The sequence below is a fragment of the Brugia malayi genome (genome assembly GCF_000002995.4).
Source record: "Brugia malayi strain FR3 genome assembly, contig: Bm_v4_ChrX_scaffold_001, whole genome shotgun sequence".
In the NCBI taxonomy this organism is placed as follows: Eukaryota; Metazoa; Nematoda; class Chromadorea; order Rhabditida; family Onchocercidae; genus Brugia; species Brugia malayi.
Window position 1 is genome coordinate 8,983,041 of NW_025062479.1, and position 11,835 is coordinate 8,994,875.

The 11,835-nt window shown below is 32.4% G+C and overlaps 2 protein-coding genes across 2 annotated transcripts; one reads left to right on the forward strand and one right to left on the reverse strand.

Annotated features, from left to right (window-relative positions):
• Positions 1-274: 274 nt before the first annotated feature.
• Positions 275-9,330, reverse strand: Bm6519 (Uncharacterized protein; the record flags this gene model as incomplete). Its single annotated transcript, XM_001898765.2, has 18 exons — positions 275-445; positions 740-907; positions 1,337-1,495; positions 2,103-2,247; positions 2,444-2,552; positions 2,671-2,908; positions 3,233-3,337; positions 3,467-3,599; positions 3,921-4,005; positions 4,303-4,395; positions 4,484-4,587; positions 5,082-5,234; positions 5,348-5,499; positions 5,765-5,854; positions 6,238-6,401; positions 6,748-6,829; positions 8,813-8,945; positions 9,185-9,330. 18 exons carry the CDS (start codon positions 9,328-9,330, stop codon positions 275-277), a joined length of 2,430 nt encoding a protein of 809 aa, XP_001898800.2.
• Positions 9,331-9,585: 255 nt separating this feature from the next.
• Positions 9,586-10,527, forward strand: Bma-pfd-4 (Uncharacterized protein; the record flags this gene model as incomplete). Its single annotated transcript, XM_001898764.1, has 3 exons — positions 9,586-9,687; positions 9,991-10,116; positions 10,357-10,527. The coding sequence occupies 3 exons, from the start codon at positions 9,586-9,588 to the stop codon at positions 10,525-10,527; spliced, it is 399 nt and encodes a 132-aa protein (XP_001898799.1).
• Positions 10,528-11,835: the final 1,308 nt, after the last annotated feature.

An 11,835-nucleotide genomic window follows, 5' to 3' on the forward strand; every position in this document is an offset into this window, starting at 1 on the left:
AAAGCTCGACTAAGATTAGACCATGAAAATAGAAAGTTATACTGTAAGCGGACTAATTGGAAAAAATAGCAAACATTCGCTCAACATTATATGAGTGTTGGTGTTTCCACAAAAGTAAAAACCGGAAAAAAAATAAGATCAGAAAAAATGTGATTGTATCAAAATTAGCAATAATGATACGTAAAGATGACTACAAAGCATAACAATGACCCTCACACAAGGAATAACAAGACAAGGACAGCGTAAAAAATCAACATATGATTTTACTTTACTATTATGAATTACTAAGAGTATTGTCGATCTTATCATAGCAAACACAATACGCTGCTAAAAAATAGTTTGTGTCTATGATACAGTGGGGCAAATCGCCATATCTATTGACATGACTGATCGATGTCATATCAACTGTTACTGTATTCTTTAATATATCATACAGTACGGTTGCCTGTAACGTATAGATAATGATGAAATACTCATCAAACACACGTAATATAAATTATAATATATATTATAATAATATATATATATATATATATATAATATATAAATTATCCGGAGTCTTGAACATAATATAAATTATCCGGAGTCTTGAACAAAGTCTGACTCCGGTTTCTTGTCACAATCTGGTTTGAATAAGTCAACAGTGAAAAGTTTTGTTTTATAAAAACCGATAATCCAAAAACTTATATGCTGATGATTTAGAGCATGAATTCATTAGCAGAATTTATAAAAACTTTACCTCATAGAGAGCATTTCCTGGTTTCGTAACAAATCTCAACTGGTAATGTGCAAATGCAGCTTTGGTTTTGGCAACCAAATTTGGTACAAAACCATCTATATCTTTTGCATCCTTATATTTAAGCAAGTTTTCATGTGGAACAAGCCTCCAAGCATTTTCTAGCTTTGCCTACAAAAAAATTATATTCAACTTATTAAGCAACATTTATAGATGGAAAAAAGTAAAACGGGAAATGTGCAATATGTAAGGAGTGAAATGGTGCGTAAGAATGAACTGTTTCCAATAATGTTATAATAGTTCAATAATAGATCGTAAATTTGATGCTGTGATTAATAAACAGTAAAGATCAATAATGGCTGTTACACAACGCATCACAACAGGATGAAGGAAAATGTAAGAGGACAACACATGATATCCCTGTTATCATTAACTAAGTATACCGTTGATCTTATTATAGCAAACACAACATGCAGCTAGAAAGCATACACGACTCACGTACTGATTAAAGTCCGCAAAATTTCACTGAATATCTAATATCACTTAAGAATCCAGTGACTACATTTCTTAAGCAAAATTTCATGAAAATTGTTTACAAACCAATTTCAGAGGAGCACATAAGTGTCGTTGAGATTTTGTGTGTGAATTGATCGTTTGGACAACAGCTTTACTCAACATGATAGATATATTTATTTGCTCGCTATTATTCATGGCAGATTCCCAATTTAAACACGTACACCAGTGCGGTTCGACATCGGCCTGCAACGTGTAAAATAAAATTCACAAAATAATTATACCTAGAAAGTAAGACTCCAATTTCTTTTCTTTTTTGGAACCTATAACCGTTTTTGGGAATTTCCAACCAATGCAGTGGGTATATTACAACTAGTACAATGCAATCATAAATAGCTGAACAAACATCGACTCGTATGGTTCAAAGGTTATATAGGCATTAATATATTAGCGTTGGATAAAGGACAGATTCAAAACTGAAACAACCAATTTTTGCTACTTGATAAATCTGAATTAAAAAAAATTAATTTAAAATAAAACGGTATATCCATGAATCATTTAATGATATGTAATAATATTCCAAATAGGAAACAATTAGGAGTGACGTAATGACCTACACTTAGTCGTGAACTAAAACAAGTAAAATCCTTGATACCAGTCTAGTAAACTATTCCTTAGTACAAACACTTGAATGCTTGATAAAATCACCTTTTTTATCTTTTTCAGATTTTTTAATTTTCCAATTTCTAATTTTTAAAATTTTTTACTTTTCTGAAGTAATTTGAAAAATATGCCCTCAAATGTGCCCCGGTGATACTAGTATTTAAGTATAAACAAAATATTCAAAAAGAACCTCTTCACAGGTTCTTGAAGGAGGAATTGGCCTAAAAACTGACAAGGAACGGAATTTTGCGTCACCCATAGTATTCAACTCCTGCTCTGTCGGCCAGTGAAGTATGTCAAGCAGTGTAGCGTGTATGTCGAATGGAGTTACCAGTCTGAAATGAGGGTAAAAGAATGTATGTGAATTAAACAATCAGCAAAAGTACGGAATATATACCAGTTATGGAATATACCAATAATAAACCATAATTGGTAGCTGCTTTAAAAACTGCAACACCAAGACCAACAACTCGAAACAAAACAATAGAAAAATAATAGGAAAAATATAGCAAATGCTCTCAAATAACAAACCTTGCTTTATTAGCTTTCAAATTCTTCCATGCTGTCCTTCCTTTATCGCTTTCTCTGAATTTTTTGGGAAGTGAAAGGGAAAAGAATGGAAGCCTTTCCTCCAGCTGCCCTTAAAATTGTACATCCACATTATCTTCCTAAAAATTCCTGACTAACGAATAAGTAGATATGAAACTGAAATTTTTTAATATAGTTTACGAAAACCCAGACCTTCCATCCGAACGAACCTTGATGAGTGGCGCGAAATTTAGCAAAACGATGTCCGTGGTCAGCCATCACAATGACTAAAGCATTATCAAGAGTACCACTTTCTTTTAATTTTTTAAGATTTAACATTGTATCTTCATCAGCAACTTCTACCAGATTAACATCATCATGGCTTAATACACTATGGAATGCAAGTAGAAACTTCGATGTATTATATTTGTATCTCTCCATGAATTCACTGGTATACCGATACCATTCCTAAAATAAGAAGAAGCTTATGAGAAAAGCAAAATATACTAAAGGTACCAAAAATCGAAATATAAAATATATACAACAGTAATGAGTGAATGGATTATCCAATTTCACTTTTTAATAAGCTGATTTTCGCTCAATGCATTATTTGTCATTTTGACTGCACAAAAAAAAAAATTTTTTTTTTCGAATTATACTTCTTGCAAACTGTGAGAACTGAAGTGTTGAAAATTCCCACTTTAGAAAATCGCTGGTCCTACTTAAAGTACATAACGGTTTTTGAAAGAAAAACGGAAATTAAAAACTGAGCAAATTTACAAAAAAAAAAACCTTGTGCATTGGCACTGAACCCAAACACTGCAAATTCGAAAACATATCCTCAGCTTTTTGAAAAAACGTCCGCACGTAATGGTCAGTTGGCTGGTTTTTAAAACCCTGAAAGTCTTGATTACGTAAATTCCGACTAACAGCTTCATGTTTTCTGAATTTTGACTTTCAAATTAATGCATGCAAATAAGGCACCTTGAAATTAAAGAAGAACACATATATAAAGTAAATTCCTACCTTCAGACGATATGTAAACGTTCCAAGTTTTGCTGAGTCCTCTGCATACAAGGTTATGTAACCGGCATCGGAAAAATTTTTCCATACAAATGGATATACTTCATCAACATAATTTGCTTCTGCGAAACGCTTGCTATAATATATATATACTCCACATAATAGATACAGTTATTAACGTCCTTATGGTGTTAACTTTTGGTGCTATGTTAGTGGGAAGAACTACTATTTTTATTTGCTGAAATATGAAGTATTTAAACAAAAAGTAATCTAAGTTATCCTTAAAAAAATATAAGACACATATTCACGTAGCAGTAAAAAGGACAAAAATTTTTCTTGGAAATTCTAACGTTTTCTGCATATGTAAGAGTAGACAGGTAAGGTTTTTCATGTAAAACAAAAGTAAATAAAGAAAATGAAAAAACTGCCAATTTATAGAATATGACAAAAAACTAACCGCGTGAGAGGTAACTCCTCTTCGGTTTGTCCAGTTAAAATCCGTATGAATGCTTGAGGAGTACCATCTCCGGCAATGTTGTATCCTTAAAAACTTGACAGGGTTATTTAAATCCATATAAATTAACTCAACAAAACAAATAGGATGCCTGGAGTCACTTTTGCTTTGAAGATATCAGGAAACGAAAATGAGTTACTAGATCTCAGAAATTCCGGTTACTTAATGCAACATTTCATTTGAAAATGGCACTATTGTATGGCCAACATGAATAGAGATAAATATTCACTGTCTTCATTGCATAAGTTAGTTATAGTTCGAACGTATTCGTAAGCAAAAGATAGACTTCCTTTCTTGATTATTCTATTAAATGAATGTTGCATACCATCAAGCACAACTGCGTCGAATTCTTCTTCAATATATTTGACTGTTTTTGGAAGCTTACGGCGAAATGACATCTGGGATAATGAATCAAAGCCTATAAAAATAGGGTAGTATCTTTGTTCTTAAACACAAACATATGTTGCATATTTTTAAAACAGGAAATTTAAAGAATATATTCAAACCTATGAAATATACGTCAAGACCAGACCAGTCTGGAGGTTTTTTGATATGAGACAAATCTTCTTCTTTTTTCCGATCGGGAACAATCGTCCATAACAAATGTTTCCTTTAAAAAAGTTCTATGAAATGAGTGCAGTTTTCTTTTTCCACTTTTTGATGTTCAAAGCAAATACTGGTAACAGTCATGAAGTTTTACAATTCAAACAGGTTCTTTATTCACACCCGTAAGCACGGAAAATTTTTTGGTCTCTGGGGTGTATATCGATAGTTACGTGTGATAAACATTAAAATTTCAAATAATATAAATCCCTCAACATTGCTAATCTAAAATGTTGACAACAATGATGATTTCTTAAAATTATCATATGGAAATTGAATGTAAACACTTCCCAACCCTCTCTTAAACTACAATTCCGGTATTAAACCTTACATGGCTTACAAATACCAGCTGTTTTATAAGATTTCTATTGTATACTTAGATCACATCAGAATGAAAAGCTGAAGACATGGTAGAAAATAATCCATTCAGAAATTATAAGCCAGAAAAAGTTAAGATATTGAACTCGGCTTTCAAAAAACTTAATTTCAACGAAAACAAACCACTTTTCTTGATCATTTCCAAGGCATTCTACAACAGCGTAATCTTTGTTCATAGGACTACCAGATGTAATTGGAATCTGACGACCAATTTTCAATCTATTGTCATCAACTCGTTCAAAATAGGCAATAGTACATTTAATACCACCATGATGTCTATAAAATTTCAAAAATTATTTTTTAGGAAAAGTAAAACTGGAACCTCCTGTAAAAGCCAGTTCGATAGTTAGTATAAAAGAAAACAAAAGTGGTGATCAAATAAATTTTACTTGATAGCATCAGATGACATAGTGAACAATCCTTTCTCATCAACATAAGCCCACTCTTTTTCTTTATTTTTACCACAATCGAGTGCTTCTACATGGTGAAAAAACCCGATAACTTCACTACCATTGATATTTAACTTCGGGATGCGACAAGCCTTAAAACACATTCTTTGAAGCAGATTCATGTTTGAGATAAAAAAGAAAAAGAAAAAGAAAAAAAAAAAATAGCACTGAGTACGCTCCCTACGTTACTGGAAGCGCTGCAGTGGATCTCTAATGCATATGTTGAGTAAAGTTGTACATCAATCTCTAGAAATCTCCTGAAGAATGATCCATAACAAAAAAACATGCGCAGTGTCATCAACCCATTGTCTACTACATTATCGGCAGCTTTTCGAGAAAAGTAAGTGGAATTAATACCTGTTCAGATTTTCTGGAAAAGTTGTGCCTTCGAGTGGCTGATTTCCGCATATCAGCTGTATCAGCACCTAATACTATTATATGAGGCAACTGGAATATATGGAAATATACAATAAGTCACAATAAATGAATCTAATCATTCAGAAAGATCGAAACTGAAACTAAGAAAAAGCTGTGTTCCAAAGAAACGCTCGAAAGTAGGTTTGTGTAAATGTGCGAGAAAAATTACTATCAACTCCATGCTCAAATAAGCACTACCGTAACTGAAAAACCAAGTTTTAGGATGAAGTGAAGCACAAGGAAATGTCACATAAGTTATTCTTTTTTTTTTTTTTATGGATGAATGCACAACTTAGCATAAAATTCTGCAGAAACAAGAGCAATCTCATTCCATTCCTCGTATTATTTCGAACCAAAAAAAAACTCAATTATTTCTATTATTTTAAAAATAAAAAATAGATAAAAGAAACAACCGATGGATGAGCAACAGGTTCTTCAATCCAGTACGCAGTATCTGTTGAAGATTTCGAGGAATATGTAATGAAGATGAACAATGCAATAAAAATAATAACCGGAAGTAGAAGCATGCGGAACAGTTTTTTTAAATGTCTCGGAAATCTGCCAATTCTGTTTAAATCTAAAAAGAACAGGCGTGAAATGACATCACTGACTATCAAAAAATTTTCACAATATACAGCAATCTCTCCCCAAAAATGTAAGTGGCACGACTATTGCTTTGATAAAGAAGAAACTTTGATAAAACTTCATTAAAAGAAGAAAAGTGAGTATAACCAACTTCGAAACTAAACTTTTCCCTAAACATCGGAATCAAAAAACAATAATTTCACTCAGTAATATCGATGAAATTCAGATATCAACGAAGAAAACTGCTAGAGACTCAAATGACAAAACATAATCATTGAAACCGTTTTTGTTTCAAGCACCTCCAGTAATATATAGGAATATGAAAATGAAAACTTTACCATTTAATAGTCGTGCACATGAAGTTTTACTCCTCAAGGTACTTCCTGAGGCATGCATCAATTTTGCCTCAGAATCAGATGTCTGCAAATAACACAAGTGTAAGTCTGCATTCTTTATAACGAATAAATAACATACTAGATTTCTACATGAGACATACAATACAATATAAATTGTGACGAAATCGTCACATTGCAACAGCTAAAAACTCATAATACAAAAACACCAGTTCCTGTTATTAAAAAAATCAAAAACATTTAAAGCTTTAAGTTTTTTCGTCCTATATTTGCCTCATAGCAAAAAACAAGTCTACTATCATAGTGGATATTTTCTCAAATAAAAAATACATGATAAAGATAAATAGCTTAACTGATAATCATCTTTTCAAATACTGAAAAAGTGATTTCCTCCCTCTCTCTTGCCCTTTCCTCGGTAAATTAATTGCTTGAAAAGTTCAACACCGACATCACATCATAAAAAAAAAAAAAAACAATGATCGGAAATCTCCCATTTTCAAAGAATACAGCAGAAAATCAATTAGGTCAACATGCAAACAATAACCAGAAATAAAGATTACTGCAACTAGCATACAAAAGCTTGGCAAAATACAGACAGAAGTGCCACTTCAGACATCGAAAACAGTAGTGAATAATGAGATAATGCCCGATAAAACCCATCAAAAAGTTCTCGAGGTAACAAGCAGACATCTTCGATAGCAGCCAAGATTAACCTTTCCTCAAACATAAATTCTTAAAAGTGGATATCGTTAACAAACCAGCTGAAGAAACGATTCGCCAAGAAGAATGTCAATTTACACTGGTTTTACTGTTGGAAAAGAACTTGAAAAAATAATAGTATAAAGATATACTTTGTTTACTACCATCCGATAAATGCAATTTGTGAATTAAATGGTATGAGAAAAAGCTAAGATCTGCTGAAGAATAAGTGAAAAGACCATCGTTCTTCACATACTATTGAATATACCTTGTCAACAAAACTTATTAGGACAAAAAAAATCTCTAGATGTGCAAAAAAAGAACAAAAACAGAATAATGCCTACTCCCAACTAAGCGGTTCTAATAACAACGTTCTAACAACAATTCGAAAGTTGTTATTCATCCTTTTATTTAACACAAATCATCTGGTACTATATTAATTATACTACTCCAACCTAAATTAATGAAATATGCGAATAATATGCTGTTTTAGTGTGAAATAAGCAGAAATAAACTAACACTGTACTTTAAAGAAAAGGATTAATATCAGTGACCCCAAATGTATTATCGAAATGACAATACATTTAAGTACTGTTTCATTCGTTTAAGTAACAATACAATGTCGAAATGTCAATACAGAAATGACAAATCCAAATGGTATACGGGAAATATGAAACATGAATTAACCCCTTTTTGTAAACGACTTAGAAAAGGAATAAATCGCAGTTCTCGATTTGTATATCTTGGAATTTCCTCCTTTATAATCAACGAAACAATCTAATTACAGCTCCTTACACATAAGCCTGCTGTATTCCATCTCACGATTTAGAAAAGTATTTATGGTTGTGTAGGTAAAGATGTAAAGTGAAGATATTTATCTTCGTGATAAATAATGTTCTCTAAGATCTTGATGATATCCCTTGACATTTCAAAACGTCATTATGAAGTTTCATTCATTTCAAAAAATCAAAATACAAAGCATATGTAAAACAAGACTGATGCATAGCAAGTGAGAATTCAAAAGAATTACTAAGAAGCCAAAAATCATGCACAAGAAAAAACCGTACACTATGTTAATGAAAACCTAAAGCGAAGTAAATCTGTAGAGTTTCAGCAGTGAAATTTATATGTTGGTCTACACAGCGTTGTAACAAATCGAGTAATCAGGAAACTTGCACTTACATTGCTCTTGTTCTATATGCTACTATTTTTTCGCTGTCCATAACAAAAATGAAAAAATGGTACGAAACTAGTAAGATAAAACATCTTGGCAGAAACGCATCAGATCATTTTTCCGGATTTTTAAACAAGTAGACGGTCAGAATTGAAAAACTGATTTAAAGGGGCTTACATTAGTTGTCCCATCGCAACCCTTTAATCCATACAGTTCATATTTTGTCGTAGAGAACATTTCATCTGCTTGGGTCGGTTCGATACATTTTTTCATCATCCTGTACAGTAAGTCCTTCCAACTTTGTGAAAGCCTGTAATGGCAAGTGTTGTCAAAACCGGTGATGAAACCACAAGTTCTTATTTAAAACTTAAAAAGGACACTGTAGTTTTTTTTAGCTATATATATATATATATATATATATATATATATATATATATATATATATATATATATATATATATATATCGAAATGCATAACTTCAAAATAACATTGAAATAAACACCAAACAGAATGAAACCAACACACATAGGCATCACACATGCACACACTGGCCCCAAAATTTAATCCAAATCACATCTTCCTCCACTCTCTGAACTCGCCACTCGCCCTCCCCAACCAACTGTTTTACTTCGTCTGATGTACGGTATGGCATCAATATTTGGGGAATCTCGGGTTCCTTATGTGATTTTAACATGTTTGATAACGGTAGCTCAGGAGAGGGACATCGAGTGCGCTAGAGAGACGGAGTTCTGGTTAATATAGGAACGAAAAGCGAAGAAAAGGAAAAGTCAACGGAACAGAAAGGACACTTCTCAGGGCTCTATGGAGTATTTGGTGGTTGGCCGTATTTTTCCGATTTAACTCTGAGCGAAGTTGCAGCAGTTTTTTAATGCGAAGTACGGTGGTTGTGGTAATTTTCACTTTGTAGTCATTTGCTGTGATTACTGCGATGGCTTCTGGTATAGTGAAACAAAATTCGCATGTGACTGCTGAGGATCAAGAAATGATCAATCGGTTTGCTCGACTTTATCAAAAATCGCTAGATGTTAAAGTATGATAAGTTGCATTTCCTTCGGACCTTGAAATTTGATATGTAGGCATTTTTGTCAATCCAGTTTGACTTAATTTATATAAGTTTCAATTCTTTTAGTGGTAAATTTCCTTCTGGGTTCTCTTATGACTGAAGCGTGTACCAAGAACAGAATTTCCAGATACCTCTAGTAAAACGGTTCCCACAACTTCAAATTCTACCATCCTTCACGAAATACTGTTGACTATTGATATTGTCTATCGATACAGGTTTGAGATCCAAATATTTTAAAAAATATTGCGAAATCGACTGCTTGTTTTTCAGGAGAAACTTCAAGAGATGAATAGTGATCTTCAAAATTTAAATGATGCAACTGATGAAATGGTGCTTTTGGAAGAGGCAGGAACCATACCATTCCAGATTGGATCAGTGTTTATGCATACGGATCACGTAAGCAGTACATTATTGTTGTACTATGCTGCTACATTAAAGGCTGGAATTTTTGACTTGTAACTGTATATTCTCGATAATATTAGACGTTTAGACGTGTGGTTGAGTTGGCGTTCTACTTTGAGAGGAATGCCTCTTGCATGATTGTTGTCGTTAGCTTTCTAGACTTTTTAAGAGTGAAAACTGGTGCTAGATTTTTCGAAAATTTGTGTTTTGTTATTCTGTTTGTTTATTTTATAGGAAAAATTATGCAAGACACTGGAAAATATGAGAAGTGAGTTGGAAAATAAAGTGATTGATCTCACAGAAAAGTATGAAAAAATTTGCGACGAAATGAACTCTTTGAAATTGATACTTTATGGGAAGTTTGGCGATAGTATCAATTTGGAGACTGATATGGATAACCAATAGTAACTGAGCGAGATATGAACTATCATATGAATAAATATATAGCATATTACTGCGGTTATCGTGACATGCGGGGAGCACTACGGTTTTGCATACTAATAAGTTTTTTGATGTCCATAAAAGTCAAAAACTGGTCTTTTCTATATCAAATCCACAGGAACTTAAAATTCGTTTTTTTATTATCACCTTTTTATTGAAATATTCTTGGCGAAGTTCAAAAATTTTGCTCTTACTTTACTTAGATTTAAAACTTTTCATAATGGATTTAGAATTATTCTGGACAATTTTAAAACCTATCTTAAATTGTTTGAATATCACGTTAGTTTTCCCAATTATGTGTTTTATTTGGTTGAAGGGTCACCTCATTTATTATGTGAATAATGTTCTAAGATTGGGTTTCTCTATCTTAGAATAAATTTAGAAAATGACTTCGTTCGCCTTCCAGTAATTTGTTCTCTTACTGAATGGGTAAGCTATTACTCCCACTTTTTTCTAGAAGAAAATTTTTCTTCATAAGCAGGATAATTTTTGATTAAAATCCTTTTCATGGGAGGGGAAGGGATGCAGGAGGGAGGAATAGAAATTTAGGTATTTGTTTACCGGATTCATTACCGTATTAGCACTATCTTCCTTTTTCTTCATTATATCAGATTGCATATTTGTTCTTATCCGGAGAATTACAATGATAAACACTGCTTAAGATAGTGTTTATCTTGTGTGTTTTGTTTGTCGTTTATTATTTCATGAATGTCACATTTCATGCTCTGTTTTACAATTCCAATACTTTAAAATAAAGTTTAACTTTTTTTTTTTGTTCAGTTTACTGTTGTTTTTAAAAGAGTGGCCATGGGAGCAACTCAAAACAAATTATATCATATCATATTTGCTTTCCCCGTGCCTATGTAATGTTTGCCATACGAAATGCCAGTCTCTCTTAAAGTAATGATTACTAATATTTACCATAGGTGCTATTTATCATGTTGCGTGATACTTGTAAATAGAAAACCGGTTTGGGTGCAATTTTGTTGTGTACTTTCGATATATACCTTCTATGTTTCTTTTTATTGGCTTGAATCTATTCTCTGCCATAAAACTTTTTACTTTAATAACCTAACTTAATTTTTCTTAAGTTATTCAATAGAGAAAAAGGTAGCGTTACACATTGGACGAGATTGATAGGTTAGGGATGTAATATCTAAGTGTTCCATTCTTCCTCAGTAACGGTGGGAAAGGAAATGGAGAGGAAACGAATAACAATTTTTTTAATACATTGTCGTAGTTCTCATTTATTAGAATCCTTCCTTCTGAGTT